Source organism: Podarcis gaigeae, assembly GCF_964106915.1.
Source record: "Podarcis gaigeae genome assembly, chromosome: 9".
Classification (NCBI taxonomy): domain Eukaryota; kingdom Metazoa; phylum Chordata; class Lepidosauria; order Squamata; family Lacertidae; genus Podarcis; species Podarcis gaigeae.
The window spans coordinates 64,775,033-64,793,575 of NC_139685.1; the positions used below are offsets into that span (position 1 = coordinate 64,775,033).

Here is an 18,543-nt window from a genome sequence, read left to right on the forward strand (position 1 = left end):
TAGCAAACACAACTTGATTGCCAGACCATTACCGTGCCAAGTCAGTACCCGTGAAAGCTTAAATATTTGCTGTGGTAATAAAATAAATGCAGAGCATGGGCAAATGGTAGATAAAATAGGGAGCTAATTGCTCATAATCCCCATTTAGATTTATTAATAGGTTCTGGTTTTCCAGTCTGCTGCTTTTATTATAATAACGACCATAATGGACAGTTGTTTTATTGGTGTAAATCATTGCTATGGCAACAGCTATGGAGTGAAATACTGTGGTTGTGATTGATGAGCAAATTTCAAGTAACCTCCTCTGGATTAATCTATGTTAGAAAACCCCAGCAGGTGTATGGAGGTCCTGGGCTGGCTGGACAACAGGACAACAGGTTTATGGAGCTGGGCTGGCTGGACAACAGGACCTCCCTCATGTGGGTCCAAAGGAAAGCAGAGCGATATGTTTGGCACCAACTTGGCGGCAGGAGTTGCTGGAAGGAGGTGCCATCCAACCATCTTTAAAGCCCTATGCGGCCTAGGACCCTCGTACTTATGGGACCGCCTCTCCTGGTATGTCCTGCAGAGGACCCTAAGGTCCATGAATAATAATAGCTTAAAGGTCCCGGGCCCTAAGGAAGCCAGACTATCTTCCACCAGGGCCAGGGCTTTTTCAGTGACGGCTCCGAGCTGGTGGAATGCTCTGTCCCACGAGACTAGGGCCCTGCAGGACTTGATTTCCTTCTGTGGGGCCTGTAAGACAGAGCTATTCCACCTGACCTTCAATTTGACTTAGCCTGATCCTCTATTCCCTTTTCCCTTTCCTCTTCTATGAAGAAACCCTTTCTGGGACCCCACATTTAAATTCTTCCCTGGTCTCCTTGCTGGCCCTAGTAGGACCAACTTGGCCAGTTAGTCCTGGTGTTCATTTGATGTCTACTGACTGGTGTTTTTTTCCTTCTTCCTCAAAATGACCCCTGAATTTTTGAATTTTATTGATATTGATGCTGCATTTTATGTTGTATTTTATGCTGTTTTATGCTGTTTCTAAGTCATATTTTAATCATTAGCTTCCCTGAGCCTGGTTTTTAAACTGGGAAGGCCGGGGTATGTATGTATGTATGTATGTATGTATGTATAAATTATTATTATTATTATTATTATTATTATTATTATTATTATTATTATTATTATTATATCTTAGGGACTCCACACCAGATTTGTGGGTGTTTTCTCCTTAACCTTTTCTTCTCCTGAAGATATCCCATGGTTCAGAGTTTTCCTTCTCCTAGATGGGCTAATAACCAGAGTGTAGTTGTTGATAGAGTTTCCTTTCCTCTTCAGAGAAGGGGAACCTGTGGTCCTCCAGATGATGCTGAACTACAATTCCCATCATTCCTGACCACTGAACATGCTGCCTGGGACTGATGGGAGTCCAATAGCATCTAGTAGGCAACCGGTTTCCCATTCCTTCTCTGTCTGCTTACTGCTAAAGTATTATGGTGTGTGAGCATCAGCTCATATGTAATGTTAGTCAGGTAGAAAACACTGCATGCATGATGGTGAGACTTGTGTGCTGTTTACTCGGTTGAAGGGAAGTTATAATGTGGAAGAGGAAGCAGTCATCAAAGCTAGTTTACATTTTTACACATACATGACTAGAAATGCACAAGAGAATGTGGAAGTTCTACATTGTTTTGGTGGCTGCAACTTGAAAACTTATCTGCAGTGTTATCTGCGTCCAAACATGAAAAAGTGTGTCAAGAGAGGTTTCTGGTCCCATATATTTGTCAGGATTAGGAGTGGAGGAGAAATCCAATCAGGTGTGCATTTAAAGTCTGATTATCAAATTTGCACCTTCTGAAACACTGTATGTGAACCAAAACACAGCAGTTCTTCATAATTCACACTTCTCTGAATTTTGCAATGTTGTTCTCCAACCAAATGTGTTTACAAAAATGCATATATCTGGGGAATGTGTGCATGAAAACAATGCTATTAGTGAAGATGACACAAGAAAAATGCATTGCTGTGGGAAACTGCTTGCAAAAATGTGTACATTAGTCAAAAGTGCATATAAAAATGTGTTTATTAGGAGAAATTTGCACTGAAATTCTGATTAATTTCCATCAGGATCCCCCCCCCCCCAAAAATATTGCAAATTGCTGCAAGATGTGTGGAGAACTATATTTAAGGTTGGAAGATGAAACTCTGGGAGAACTGAACCTTACAGATCCGTTCGTTCCTAGTTAGGATCTGGATGTGAATGTTTTATGGTTATGCCACATAATGTTGACACCAGTACTTGAATTATAAGGGGTCGTGGGGGCTCAGCCTTGTTACCTTTTATGATAAGTCCCATAGTTCTTATTTTCAGAAGGCTATTGGGGACATAGTCTGGCTAAAGTTAGGGGATTCAGTAGATGGGATATGTATATTTCATAACAGAGTTACCTTTCTCTCATCCTATGTCTTCACCCATAATTGGAGTGCTGGGTTTTACACTGTTCAAGCTAAGCAGATTTCAGCCTGGCTGGATAGGACGACCTCCGGGTGCCCCATGAAAACTGCTCTGTGCTTCCCAAAGGCAATGTGGAAAGAAATGAAAATGGCCTGGCAATTTCATCATTCTTTATCTTTACTTAGAGCAAATCCAGCCTGCAGAATGTTTCAAAACTCATCTTGACTTTATCAGAAACACAGGGGCAGAGCATGTACAGCATACGACACACTTCAGTTTGACAATAACTCCATTTGACACACTTCTGAACCGTTCTAAAAACAAAACTGCAAACCCTACAAAAAGTCCACAACGGGTACATGAATACTGGTCAAAAGCGCAACAAAAACTGTTATTTAAAAAAAACCAGACAAAAAGAATACATTTTCATAGTTAGCAGTAAAAACAGACAGCAACCTCCACTCTCACTTAAAAGGCACCATGTTATATTGTGATACATCTTCCTGAGTAGGCATTTGCAAAGAACTGCCATGCAAAACATTAAGCAGGCCAAGAGACGGCTTCTTTTCTTCATTGGTTGTAGTAGTATTCTTGGCCATAGACGTCGTACCCATGGCCTTTGTAGTAGCTATACTCGTCCTCATAGGCTCTGAAAGTATCCCCTCGGGGCTGCCCATTCTCACTCGCGTAGTATTCTGTTTGAACCTCATAGCCATTCTCATAACCGGTGGTGGTGGTATCGTACGGCCATGGCTCTTCAGAGGGCGTGTCATAGTGCCACTGGTCCTCCGTGGTGGTTTCGTATTGGTCCTGATACTCCGTGGTGGGGAGGACTGTGGGGAGCAGGGTGGTGGGAATGGCAGTGGTCGCTTCGTTTTCTTCCCCTTCTTCCTCTTCCTCTTCTCTATTGCCACCGTTTCCATTCTCTTCCGCGGTGCTGTTGGTGCTTGTGCCGTTGACGCCGCTTCCGTTCTCGTCCACCGTCTCTGCTTCTTCCTCTTCCTCCTCTTCGTTTTCTTCTTCTTCGTCACTGTCTTCCTCTCCCTTCCCTCCTTTTTCGGGAGCTTTGTCCTTTTCACCCTTTTTAGCTGCTCCTCCATTTCCAGGTTTCTCCAGGGGCTCTTTCTTTATGGGGCCCTGCATGGACACAAAAATATTGGGGCAGGCAGGAAGGGGGAGAAAACCCAGAGTTAGAAAGGAGGTAGGGTGATCCAAGGCAATCAATCCAAAATATGAAAGCTAGGAACATAGTATAACAACTTCTCCCACTAATCAACATACCATATCCTCATGTGACCCCAAATAGCAGTGAACAGGAGTTGTCTAACCCTCTACGTGATACAACTTTGACTGTGTATATATTAGCAGCAGCGTTCGAAATTCACCAGGCGCATTTTGCACCTGGCTATTGGCCACTTAATTGATGCGGGTGGCGCTGTGGGTTAAACCACAGAGCCTAGGGCTTGCTGATCAGAAGGTCGGTGGTTCGAATACCCGCAACGGGGTGAGCTCCCGTTGCACGGTCCCCACTCCTGCCAACCTAGCAGTTCGAAAGCACATCAAAGTGCAAGTAGATAAATAGGTACCACTCCAGCGGGAAGATAAACAGCATTTCCATGCGCTGCTCTGGTTCGCCAGAAGCGGCTTAGTCATGTTGGCCACATGACCTGGAAGCTGTACGCCGGCTCCCTCAGCCAGTAAAGCGAGATGAGCGCTGCAACCCCAGAGTCTGTCATGACTGGACCTAATGGTCAGGGGTCCCTTTACCTTTTACTATTGGCCACTTGCAACCAAGTGAAGATGCCTGGGCGCCAGGATGGTGCCTAACGTCTCCTCCATATGGAGGTGCATGCCTGGGGAATTCTTGCATCTTGACTGCTTTCACACACTAGCAACACACCCTGTAGAATTCTATCTGCTATATTCCATCTGTATTGTACAATCGGAATGAATTACAGGAACCAAAAAGTCGTACTGAAAAATACGACTTTCGAACTATCTGCCCCCAAAATGGTAGCTAGCCATTCCGTTTTGGTGACTGTAACCCTGGTTTAAGGAGCCATTTGGAGCCTAGCATATATATATGAGTTTCTAACTCTGATTAGTGCAGGCATAGGTAAACTCGGCCCTCCAGATGTTTTGAGACTACAATTTCCCTCATCCCTGACCACTGGTCCTGTTAGCTAGGGATGATGGGACCTGTAGTCCCAAAACATCTGGAGGGCCAAGTTTGCCTATGCCTGGATTAGCAGCTTAAAATGCAGCAAGGTTGTTTTTGCACCACTGTGTTTCATGTTGCATTTGCCCCATTGCTGTACACACTAGAGAGGGGCTGAGGATACCTTCACCTGGTGCCCTTTACCTGTTTGGTTTCCCCGTACCTGCAACCCCTCCCAGACATCTATTGATGAAGCTGTCATGTGCACATACACTGTCATCTGTGCATGTGCCACAGCCTTCTCAAATGTACTCTTGGCTTCACTGCCAAGTGAGTGCAACTACCATTTTCATATTGGATGGAAGGTGATTTGGAGGAAAACGCAGAAAGCAGCAGCATTCCTCAAGAAGCTACAGGATAGATATGGACTGTGGCTAATGTCACATGTTCTGGGCAGCCTTCCAGAGGCCAGAAGCTACAGTGGGTGGAGAAATGAATATGAATTTTACTTTTATACAGGAGGTTAGCTTCTACACACACCTCTCTCTATCCTCCTTGCGAACGAGCAAGAGCCATTATTAGAGCTCAAGGGACACATTCCAGACAATCAGAACTAGGGTTGCCATATCTTGCAGAGCAAAAAAAGAGGACTCTCATTTTAAATACTTCTACTATATGTAGGCTATAAGAAGCTGTGATATATTGCTGAGGGTGGAAGGAGATGAGAAGAGGGAAGCAAGTCTTCAACCACCAGTTACATCTATGTCTCATCCAGAAAGAATAGCCCAGACACATTTTGGAAAATTTAAAAATGCCCACCAGGACAGAAATTTTACCCCTGAAAAAGAGGGCCTGTCCTGGAAAAAGAAACACCCAAGCAAGAGAGGTAAAGCAAGAGGGGTGAGGGGTGTGGCTAAGGAGAAGGTGTGGCCTGGAAAAAGTCCATTAGGCCAGATGGAGGGCTCTAGGGGGCTGCACTCTATTTATGTTTGCTGTTGTTTTAAAATAATTTTTATTCATTTTCCAAACGTATTTTATACAATCAACAAATTATTTTGCACTCATTCTTCAATTTTTTACTTCCCTCAGTTTCTCTGTCAATCTTTCGTAAAATTTCTATTTATTGAGGCATTTCTAAACATGATATTGCCTTTCCCAACTCCTTTTCCTCTTACTCTCTTTTTTGCAATATTTCTTACTATCTATTTATGTTATGTTAGCCGTTTTAGGGTGAAAACCCATGTCCACATTCCACCTGCTGAAGGGCCATACAATGTGGTGAAAGTCCGGCTGTGCCCATAGAGGACCAGATTTGCTGCTGCCATGACAGATATGCCCCTGTCTGAGTTGGATGAGGACCATGGCATGGGAGAGGGTAGGAAACCTCAACCCTTTGCCCCCCACAGCAGTCCTGATCTGAATCATCTCCCCTCCACCCCACTATTTGCAATGGGAGGGGAACTTGCCTTAATGCTATTAAGAAGAAAGCACCCCATTATATGGGATGATTTGAGGCAACAGGCTGGTAGTAGCAACCTGTACAGCTTTCCATTTATTGCAGGGGTATTAAAGGTCCACCAGTCTTACCTGCTTAGGAGGTGTGGCTTTGCTAGTGCCCTTTTTATCTGCAGTCACTGCTGCAGTAGGAGCCTCTGTCGCCTCTTCATTCTCCTTTCCACCTTCATTGTTTTCTTCATTTGACTGTCCCTGGAGATGTATCAAAAACCAGGAATATCAGAATTAATTTCAACTTCAGTAGATGCAGTAAACACTGCCCTTCTGTGTTTATAGAATGGGCAACTCCCCCTCTCCTTCCATTTCTTATGTCTGCAATAACCATATATCTGTTTAGCTTCCCTGTTTAAGGAAGCTTTTAATGTTTAATAGGTTATTGTATTTTAGTGTTTTGTTGGAAGCTGCCCAGAGTGGCTGGGGAAACCCAGCCAGATGGGCAGGGTATAAATAAATTATTATACATCAGATTATGACTGGTGCATAGAGAAGACATTAAACAGCTCTTTATGCACTATATGAAGAAGACCTTTGTGATGCTCAAAAGCCTTCATTGTCATCAATAAATTATAGCACCTGTCTACCTCCCACTTTGAAATCGTCCCAGCTCAACAGAGTCCATGGTGTGTGTAAGAGAGATTGAGACAGAGGACTCAGATATACAGCTGCAAATAAAACGTTTTGAATGTGTTGTAAAGTGCAATATATAATTCTGACACAAGATGGCGGTTGTGAGCTATATCGAATTCAAAACATTTTTCAAAACGATTTTTTTTAAAAAAAGCATTTTCACAATGTTTTTAACATGTGTACAGATTCCACCAGACAGACGACAAGACGGCTGATAGATAGATCCACATGCCAGATCAACTGAAATAGAAACACTGCTTACCATATTTTATAAAAAAACAACAGACGAAGCTTGAAAAAAATGTTTCCAGGCTAATATTGGAATGATGATCCAAATGCACACATGTTGCATTGTGGAATCACAACTAGCATCTGGTATTTATTCTAGAGCAGGGGACAGCAAACTTTTTCAGGAGGGGACCGGTCCACTGTCCCTCAGAACTTGTGGGGGGGACTGTATTTTTTTGGGGGGGGATGAACGAATTCCTATGCCCCACAAATAACCCAGAGATGCATTTTAAATAAAGCACACATTCTACTCACGTAAAAACACCAGACAGGCCCCACAAATAACCCAGAGATACATTTTAAATTAAAGCACACATTCTACCCATGTAAAAACACACTGATTCCCATACCATCCGAGGGGCCACATTTAGAAGGCGATTGGGCCGGATGCACACACATTTGAAGATTTAAATTAGTTTGACTGAGAGATGGGGGATTAGGGCACTTTCTGCTACAGCTGTCATCAAGGCAACTACCTGATATTTGAAGGGCAAACTGGGAAAGTGAACCTCAGGTCCTGGATCAAACATTTGCACTGGCAACAGTGCCCCCAATGCTGGCATAACCTCACCGCAAACTGTCATAACGTCATGTTTTGCAGCATTGCTCTGGCATTGCTGTTGGTCAGAGCAAGCTAAGTACTTCTGTGCCGGGGCAGCAGTTCTTAGGATCAGGCGGTTAAAACACTTAAAATAAGATGTCGTGCAGTGCCAGTAAAAACCTACGTTATTTTCTTCTCTGTTGCGAGAACTTGCAAAATTGCATGGTGTGGCTGGCTATTTGGATAGCAATCTGAGAGCATCACAACCTCTATAAAAAGCAATTATAGTGTTCTTGTTTGTTTAAATGTTCCTGAGGTTCTGCTTTTGTCGAGGCTGGACATAGCCAGTAGCAAAACCATTGAGATGGATCCGAGAAATACAGTGGTGCTTTCTGAATGTTCGCAAGTGACAATTCTGCTTTTCTGCATACTGAGGCTTGTGAATAGAAGCCTCCAGCTGTCTGTCATGGCAGCTTGGAATCCCAAGAGCCCTCTTTCAACTGCAGTATTGCATTTCTACCACTTACATCCTTGTCAGCACCTGACAGAAGAGTGGAAGAACAAGGAAGTGCTGCCAGGATAGGTAAATAGGTGAGCAACAGCACTGAAGGAAGGGATGTAATGAAGCACCCCACATCCCTGTAGCAGCTGTCAGCTACTACAGTCAACTAGAGGCTTCTATGTGATATTTTTCCATTGTTCTTTTGAACATATTTTCAAATGACTTAAAGTTTCTTAAGATCGCAATAAAAAATTATTGGGAAATATAATGCTTTCATTTAGTGCATTTCCATCCACCCCTGAAGGGCTGCTTGTAATATAAGTCTTACCAGGATTGGTAAGATTTTGCAACCTAATTCAAAAGATCTAGAGGACCCTCACTGTCCCTTCCAACTCTACAATTCTATGATTTTATGACTGTGCTAACTACCTACTATTTCTCACTTGGAGCCCCACATGTCTTCAATTCCCCCTCCCCACTTTGTTCCTTTTAAAACCCCCAATTTACACCCCCACCTCTTTGAATATATATAAATATATATATATGTAATCCAAATACATTCAGTATATTGTGTTTTAGAGCACTTTTCTCCATACCATTCTAGTTACTAATTGCTTCCCAACAAAATAGATCATGGACAGAGGGTACACTGCAAACATTGGCCCTGATGTTCGGACATCCTGCTCCCGCCCCCCAAAAAAGCATTGACACAGGATAATTGCCTCTCATGTGTGCAAATAACAGCCTAGCAGAGCTGGTAATAAATAGATCTTTACCTCTAAAGCCCTATTCTGTTGCAATTAGGGTTTGCCAACTGTGAGGATTATTTGTTTGTTTGCTTCTTTGGAAAGACAGTCCCCACCTTTCCATTTTAAAGACTATACTCAAGGCAGTTTACAGCAAGGGTTAAACACACACACACACACACACACACACACACACACACACACACATATAGTTTTAGTGTTTTGACCACCTTCTTCAAGAGAAGAATCAGAATCTCCATCCCATCCTGTTTTTGCATGAATCTGCCATTTAAAAAAAAAATCTGTGTGCAAATTTGTATTTGAATATATATTTCTGAATGTATTTTCTCACAAGAGATGCATTTATCAGTATCCTTTATCTCACTGTACACATTTATAAACATATTTTTATCCAAAAATACATATTTCTAAAGGTACTTACGTACATTTTATGGTGTTCACACAATATATTCAATAAGTGTACAGTCTGTACCTGTGTACACAGATAGTTGAGCTGCCTGCTTGTGGAGTCATTCACATGTAAATTTCACTGGGTGTACAGTTTGTGTGCCTGTGTACACAACAGCTGACCTGTCCAAATCAACAAGTGTACACTCTTTCACACAAACCCTTGTACGTGTGTAGAGACTGCTTGTGAATTAGCACCACCAACAGCCAAGAGAGACAACTCCTTTCCTCAGAAAACTTGGGAACTGTAGTTAAAGGTGCTGGGAATTGTAGCTCTCTGGTGGGGGAAACTACAATTCCCAGAATTCTTTGGGGGAAGCCAAGTGCTTTAAGTGTATGCGTGTATACAGCCAGAGAGAGAGAGAGAGAGAGAGAGAGAGAGAGAGAGAGAGAGAAAGGGATGTTGCCCAATGAAGGACAGGAGGTTAACTTTTTATTAGGGACCCCTCCAACTCTCCTTCTATGACCAGAAGCTCCTTCCGTCCACACAGCAAGAAGTTAGGATGCAAAACAAGGTGTCTGTCTCCCCAAAATAATTGTTTCCAGGTTGCTTCACTTGGAAGCCCAATCTGGCACTTCTTCTGATCCACCAGGTGCCATCATTTGCCCTCAGTCACCAGGGACTGCTCTGCTCTGTCCCTATCCTACCAGGCTCCACTGTGATCCATCGAGTCTCATCCTCTAGTTTCCAGATTCTGCCCCTAAATCTCAGGGCCTGCACCTCAGGAGAGCTGGCTAATTGTCATGGTGACAAGGAGAACCCTACCAGAAGTAAATCCCCATTGCTGAAGCCACAGAGAACCTATGAAAGAGCCTTTTGGGGGAAAGCCAACAAGGCTTTCTCTAGTAACCAGAGAAATAATAAATGGTTGGGCAAGATGGTGAGGTCTACATTTAACTTAGACCCACCCCAATAACTGTTCATAAAAACAACACCCTAACAGAATGGGCTTGAGACAAATGTGTGTAGAGTTCTGATTCTCATGCAGGAACTTCATTTACATGGGAGAAAACATCTGCCCCCAAAGTACAATAGAACATAGTGGCACTCTTGTAGCTTTTGACATCCAAGTCAGGCCAAAAAAATCATTTTTTATAAATACTCTTGTGTCTAAGCACATATTGACCCAAGAGACCATAATGGTACTGAAATGAAGAAGCTATTCCAGGCTGTTCAGGTAAAATATGTGTTCCCCAAATAACATGTATACCAAGATACATATTTACTTAGGAGATTATATCGGCTCTCGGGGAGCTAACACGGTCCTGAGGTAAATACAAACATGGAGAAGATGCATAACAGCCAACACTGCAAATATGCCAGCGCCCAGACCTGTGTCACGGACTATTGCTCTTTGTGGACACATTGTCCCTTTTTGTGTCGATGGGCTTGCTTTCTGTTTGACTGAGGTGGGTCTTGTTGTGGATGGCTCTTTGGGGACAATAAGACTAAAGTCCACTGGCTTAAGGAGACCAAGTCCTATTGCAGGCATAGGCAAACTTGGCCTTCCAGATGTTTTGGGACTACAACTCCCATCATCCTTGACCACTGGTCCTGTTGGCTAGGGATGATGGGAGTTGTAGTCCCAAAATATCTGGAGGGCCGAGTTTGCCTATTGATTACAGTGGGGCTGAGGAGTAGTGGGAAAGCCCTTCCTGGATTCTACCAGGTTATGGATTGAATGGACTTTGTACAGTTGAGGGAGCAGGCAGAGAAGCAGGGGAAAGGCTAGGCTGAACCTTCCTCCTTAACATAACTATTTTCTTATGTAGGAAGTGATATCTGGTTTTCAACATTGCAATACATCACCAACTAAACATCTAATATACCAATACAGTCGTACCTCAGAAGCCGAATGGAATCCATTCAGGAAGTCCATTTAACTTCCAAAATGTTTGGCAACCAAGGCGTGGCTTCCAATTGGCTGCACGACCTTCCTGCAGTCAATCAGAAGCCGTGTCAGACATTCAGGTTCCAAAGAACGTTTGCAAACCGGAACTCTCACTTCCGGGTTTGCGGCTTTCGGGAGCCAAAACGTTCGAGTTACAAGGCATTCGTCAACCAAGGTACAACTGTATATCACAATGTTTGAAATAAGGATGGAGCTATGTAGAGGCATTGGCTGGCTTCATGGTTTTCCCCACATTGTGATTTTTGCATATCACACACACACACACACACACACACCCCATGATTCACGATACATTGCCAGGTCAAAAATTATGAAACCAATGTCACGATATGGACTTCAAACCTGCTTTGGACGATATATCGTCCAGTCCTCACACACATCATGATTCGCAATATATTGGCAGGTCAAAAATTATGAAACCGATATCACAAAATGCACTCCCAATTGGTTTTGGATGATATCTCGATTGTATATATTACAAGGTGTTTCTTTAAATCATAATTCTTTAGTTGTGTGATTATCCTTATAAAAAAATATCTGAGGGTGAATTAAAGCTGATCTGCCTAAGTACTGAAGAACAAAATATTACTGAATGGTTCACCTGAGGACCATAACAGCTGCATTGGTATAAATGGACAAAAGTCACATCTGTCTCTAAACCTTTGGCTCTCACAATCTCTCACTGTGTCTTTAAGGGTTACTTCTTGTTTAGATGACTTGAGACTTGAAAAATATTGCGAGGAACCAGAATGGAAACTTGTGGGCAGTTAGTAATCGTCACCATGGACGCTTGCAGAGTACAGTCTATAAAAACAATCCTGGTTGTTTTCTTACGCTCCTTGGTTTGTTGTGACCAATGCCAAACATGTCTCTTACCCCTTCTTCTTCTTCCTCCTCCTCCTCTTCTGAACTATCACCACCATAGCCTTCTTCGGATGAGTCACTGTTAAACTAAAAAGAGATACAATTGTGAGGCATTTCCCGCATTTCTATCACAAAACAGAATGCTGAATTATACACATGTAAATGGTCAACTTCAGTTCTCAGAAAAACACAGCAACAATCCCATCTGCACTATACATTTAAAGCAGTATCACCCCACTTTAAATAGTCACGTCTTCACCCAAAGAATCTTGCAAACTATAATTTGTTAAGGGTGATGAGAGTTGTTGGGAGACACACATGCACCCCATTCCCCTCACAGAACTACTATTCTCAGATGTCCTTGGGGAAAGGGATTGATTGTTAAACCAATCTGGGAATTACATATATAGTGCAGAAGGAGCTTGGTAGTTCACATGCTTGTTATGCATATATGCATGAGGCTCCACGTTCAAAGTTTAAAACCAGAAGGTCTCTGGTTTGTTCTGTGTCCTACTGATACTGTGAAAGTTTTTTTTTTTTTTTAAATAGATTTACAGTGGTACCTCGGATTACAAACAGCTTGGGTTACAAACACTTTGGGTTACAGACTCCGCTAACCCAGAAGTAGTACCTCGGGTTAAGAACTTTACCTCAGGATGAGAAAAGAAATTGTGCACCAGCGGCAACTGATATCTAAAGTGGTACTTCAGGTTAAGAACAGTTTCAGGTTAAGAACGGACCTCTGGAATGAATTAAGTTTGTAACCAGAGGTACCACTGTATAGACAGCCCTTCATCATAAGATCTCAGGGCGGTTCACAGAATAAAACACAGGATAAAAACAAGTAATTATTAAAAACAAAACAGTAAAACAATAACCCATAGACACATTTAAAAGGTTGTAGAATATTAATCAGCCAAAGTGGGATTTTTTGGCTGACGCCTATCTGTATGTCTGTCTGTCTGTCTGTCATCTACCTACCTACCTACCTACCTATCTAAAATTATGCGTCTAAACTTAAACAAAGAAGCAAGGATTATGAAAAATGGATGCTGCTCAGCATCTGACCTTCAGCCAAAGAGCTCAGAGGAGCTTATCATAGAATCATACATCTGATGCCCAGAGAGACTTCCATGCAGGGTTTTTATATGGCGACAAGCCCACTGAACGTCAACCATAGAGCTGCATATTATGCCTTCAGATCCCTTTTTAGTGCCATGGGCTAGACCACACTTCTCGGCTCACATAGCAATCTGCACCTTGGCAATGCTCTCAAGGGGCGGTGCCAGTTTCTTCCTATCACCCATATAAAAATCAGGAATGTTGCAGAAGCATCCTGCGTTTTAGGTTAGGAAATGTTATCCCATTACAATCGTTAGGGGTCTGAACAGTGTACCTAGACATCCAGTCTACAGATGTTTGGGTTGTATGTCTATATTGGCCTTAACCTAAAAGCCATGCCTGTTTTCTATGAGGAGGCAAACAAGAAAGATATGAACAGGATTCATCTTCTACACAGTGAAGCACAAAAATATCTCTGTACTCAAGAGACATGCCAAACCACTATTCTGCCGGCACAACATTCCCAGAAGCAGGACCATTTTTAGGCTTCTTGCATGAGCTATCCTTGAAAACATGTAATTAGCATCCCCCTGCCCCAGCTGGAATCTCTCTCTTACATGCAAGAGTAGGGGTGGAGGGACAATGTCAATTCTGTTTGCGTTTCAAAGGGAACCTGAACTTACTTAAACAATATGAGACCTGAAACACAGCCGTCCTTTGACATTCACAGTAATCCAAATTTTGCAATGCACTACTCCAACAAATTAATGTCTACAAAAATGCATATCACTTAGGTGAAAGCATGCATAAATTAAATCCAGTTGTGAAAATAACATGCAAAAATGCTTTACCTTACGAGAAATGGCTTGCAAAAAAATGTGTACATTGGTCAAAACTACATACAAAAATCTGTTTATTAGGAAAATTCTTAAGGAAATTTCCTGATGATTTTTTACACACACAACTCCCCCCCCCAAAAAAAAATGCTAAAGAAATGTGGAGAACTGAATAAGATTGGGGGGAAATGAGATACTGAAGAGAACCAAAATTGTCAGATCCTTCCATCCCTATTCAAGAGACAATGATCAAGACTCCTCCGTATGAAACTGCCATGTGAATAGCTGCAGGCAAAGGTTTTGTTTCCTTTTCTTATCTTTACAGTGGAAGTTGTTATTATAAGAAATATTTTGACTTTATTCAGAGGCACGAGGCAAGTTATCTCATGCACTGCCTCCCTGGGCCATCAGCACTGATCTCACCGGGACCAGCTTAAAATTCCAAAATTCTAAACACACGCATACAAACCTTTTTTTGTGGTGTATGTGGCAAGGACCTGAAATTACAAAAGGGATTTCACATAGGGGTTGTGGGTTTCGTGGTTCTGTGACTTGTATGCCATTTCTGAGGGCTACATATACAGTGGTACCTCACAAGATGAAATTAATTCGTTCTGCGAGTTTTTTCATCTTGCGAATTTTTCGTCTTGCGAAGCACGGATTCCCTGGGTATTAACGGTTTTAAGAAAAAGGAAACAAACTTGCAAGACGTTTTCGTCTTGCAAAGCAAGCCCATAGGGAAATTTATCTTGCGAAGCAACTCAAAAAACGAAAAACCCTTTCGTCTTGCAAGTTTTTCGTCTTACGAGGCATTCGTCTTGCGAGGTACCACTGTAGATGGAGATGGTCTATTAGGGTGAATGGCAGACCCTATTTTCCAGGGACAGTCCTGGTTTCTGATTTGGTCCTGGAATGTCCTGCTTTTCCTTAGGACATCCTTATTTTCATCAGAGAAATGTTGGAGAGCATAGAACTCTATGCAGTGCTTTTTTTCCCTGGGGGTACGCATACCCCTAAACATTTTGTGAATCTTTGTACTTTTGTCCATTTACTGTATTCCCCCCCCCCCCCATTTGAACTGTAAGATGGTGATTTTCTTGAGTCAAAATGAGAGTACAGTCATACCTCTGGTTGCAAACGTGATCCGTGCGGGAGGCACGTTCGCAACCCGCAGTGTTCACAGCCTGAAGCGCCACATCTGCACACGCGCATGATGCGATTTGGCGCTTCTGCGCATGCGTGTGATGTCATTTTGTGTTTCTGCATGAGCGCCAAAACCCGGAAGTAACCCATTCTGGTACTTCCGGGTTCAGTGCGGTCCACAACCCGAAAAAGCACAATCCGCAGCGTTCGTAACCCGAGTTATGACTGTACCCCTAAAAATTTTTTTAGAAAAAAAAGCATTGGAGTTATGTGACCCCTGAACCAATGAGATAAGCAACTATACAACCTTTAGAAGACATCTGAAGTTAGCCCTTTATAGGGAAGATTTTAACATTTAATGTTTTATTATGTTTTCATATGTGTTGGAAGCAGCCCAGAATCATTGGGGCAATCCAATCAGATGGGTGGGGTATGTATAATAAAATTATTATTATTATTATTATTATTATTATTATTATTATTATTATTATTATTATTATTATTACAAATGTTGAATGGTATGGAATGGTGCACTGTTGAAGCAACCTCATTCTGCCTACTTGTCTGCCTGCTTACCTACCAGAAGGTGGCAGTAGCTGTGGCTTCCGCCTCCTTAATTTCAGGATTGCCGTTATAGAACTCAGAAGGGAGGAGAACGACAGCAAAATGATAATTTCTTGTCTGTCCTTCTTATTGGCTCTGACTTCTCCTACTGATGGCCTCCTAGCATTCTGCCACACCAATCCCAATGGACACCAGTCGCTACTACGCAGAGGCAAAACACTAGAGCCATCATATACTAATTAATTAGGCTCAAAAGGGCCTCTAACTCAGCGTCTGTATTTGCCTTTATTTTGTGTCTCAGTAACGGTTCTTACATTTTTAAGGATTCGGGTTTGGCATTTTAAAAAGGAATTGCATTTACCTGATATCTCTTTACAGGTGGGTAGAGGTAGGGGTACCTATAAAGAAAATACCTATATCTGTTCTTGAATACCTGTCAGAAAAAAAGATAAAAGAATTTCAGCTGTCGAATTTAAGGAAAGCATCAACACATTTCATTTTGAACCGAGAATTTGATTTAGTTGACAACATACTGCATTTTCTTCAGAATCCTCTGCTTTGAATCTTCTTCTGAAGTTTTTTACCTACAAGAAAAGAAGAGATTATTTAAGTCAGTGGTGATTTTCCTTTTTTTCCTGCTTGCTTAGCTGGGTTTGGGAGTTTCCTAGGTGAAACACATTTCCACAAGAGAAATGAAAGTGTTCTTTATTCCTTCCCCATTTTCAGGCTTCTGATCTAGGGTTGTGTTGTAGTAATTGTATTTTGTCCATACGTTGCACTAAAGTGCTGTTTGCTTCTACATTAGCTTCACCCCCCCACCACCACCACTTACACACCAAACAACAACGCTAGAGTGACACCTAGTGATGTATGCAGGACTGGCCTTCATAGATCAAAGCTATTTCTGCTGAGCAAAGAACCAAAACTGTTATCCTTCCTTCCTTCCTTCCTTCCTTCCTTCCTTCCTTCCTTCCTTCCTTCCTTCCTTCCTTTATCTGTAGTGTGATGGACCTCTCTTTATATCTGTAGGATGGAGTTGGATGGGATATAGAAAAGAGCAGCAGTGTGATAAGAGAAAGAAATATATCATTCTAAACTGTACAATGTACTATGTGCAGGGATATAAGAAGCCAGAGATTTCCACCCCATGCTGTGTTGTTGTTGTTGTTGTTGCCACCAGCGTTGCTTCCATTTTGCTGCAGTTCAGCTTCTTCTACAACCTACATTATTATTCACCTTGCTATTTGCTGTGGCCAAAAGCAATCAAATCAATTATGTAATTAATTTCAATGCATTTCACTGGAAGGGAAACATCAGAAACATTTGCAGACTGAAAAAGACAGGGCGAATTTCACTTATATTCTGTTTCATGATTTCTGTTCCTAACCTCAGATGAACATGTGAATTGCAGCCATTTCTGGTGACATTTCCATTTCTGATGGAATTATCTTGCATTCCTAAAGGAGGCGGTATTTTCATTTCTGTGAGTTAGCTGCAAATAATCAAAGCTCTAGGTGGGATACAAATTCATCCACCCACCCAAGGGCCACATTCCCTTGGGGGTTATTTGTCACAGGGGTGCAAACAGCAGCTCCCATCCATCTATTCAAATTGGAACACAAGTGCATCCTATTCATCCATCACCCATTTATTCTCTCAGAGAGAGAGAGAGAGAGAGAGAGAGGGGGAGAGGGAGAGGGAGAGAGAGAGGGAGTTATGTACTGATTTGAATAGGATCCAAAATGCAGCAGTCTGATTGGTCCTAGAACAATAGGATTCAGAATGCAGCAGTCTGATTGGTCCTAGAACAATAGGATTCAGAATGCAGCAGTCTGATTGGTCCTAGAACAATAGGATCCAAAATGCAGCAGTCTGATTGGTCCTAGAACAATAGGATCCAGAATGCAGCAGTCTGATTGGTCCGCAGGAGCCACCCAATCCAACTCCAGGTGGAAGTGAATCCACAACCTGATTGGCCTACAGGAGAATCCCAGAATTAGCCAATCACGTGGGGCCCATTGTGTAAATAATGTATACAAAGCAGACATTTGGGGGGAACTTCCATTCTTCCTCACTACTATGAGCTGGATAAAGAGCATGAAATCCACTCTTGACTCTGAGTATATTTCAGAAGTCAAGGAGAAGAGATGGAGCTGGAACAGGATGGGAAGGCTCCTTGTACACATCTTCCTTGGATGCTAAGCGGCAGCTCTTTGATTTTGTCTCATGAATGATATTGGTATGTCTTTCTCCTCAACCATGACTTTTGTGGTTGTGGCTGTGGCTAGGCAACTCGGACATCAATCCATGACCAGTCCCCACTGGGGACCTCCTGCCAACTTATCCACATACACACCCGTTCTGTTTGCATATGGCTGTGTGACCTGAGCAAGAGACAGGCACATTGCCAATATACACAGAGTTTTCTTGTAGCATTTCAACGGTCCACCAGCAGGCAGGGCCAGCTGGCAGGGAATTCCATTGCTAGATGCAAAAACACAGAATGGAAGGGTCAGTACCCTTCAGAAACAGTTGCAATAAATGTCATTGAAGTAGATGTTCACAATGAATCCCGTGCTACGTAAATAATTGCTGATTTTACTCACCGAGAAGGCGCAAGCTATTCCCAAAATGCAGAGGAAGATTAGGGCTGCCTTCATTTTTTCTGATTTCTGAAAATAAAAAAAGAAAATACACTTCTAGGTTGGGAAACCAGGCATTTATACATGACAGGTGTTATTTTCACGGTCCTATTCACACAGTAAATGTGTGTAGAGTAAACACATGGAAGAGGAAACAAGGCTGTGTCCACTGGGCCCACAAATGACCTCCACGTGTTCATTGAGAAATCCTGGTCAGTGTAGACAGAATTG

General features: G+C 42.4%; 1 protein-coding gene across 1 annotated transcript; it reads right to left on the reverse strand.

The window, feature by feature from the left end:
- Nucleotides 1-2,596: 2,596 nt before the first annotated feature.
- On the reverse strand, nt 2,597-18,342 carry IBSP (integrin binding sialoprotein). The gene is made up of 6 exons (XM_083757261.1): nt 18,277-18,342; nt 16,204-16,254; nt 16,032-16,103; nt 12,078-12,152; nt 6,189-6,308; nt 2,597-3,580 (listed from the first exon to the last, which is right to left on the reverse strand). Exons 1-6 carry the CDS (start codon nt 18,328-18,330, stop codon nt 3,014-3,016), a joined length of 939 nt encoding a protein of 312 aa, XP_083613387.1. The 5' UTR covers nt 18,331-18,342; the 3' UTR covers nt 2,597-3,013.
- Between the last annotated feature and the right edge of the window lie 201 nt (nt 18,343-18,543).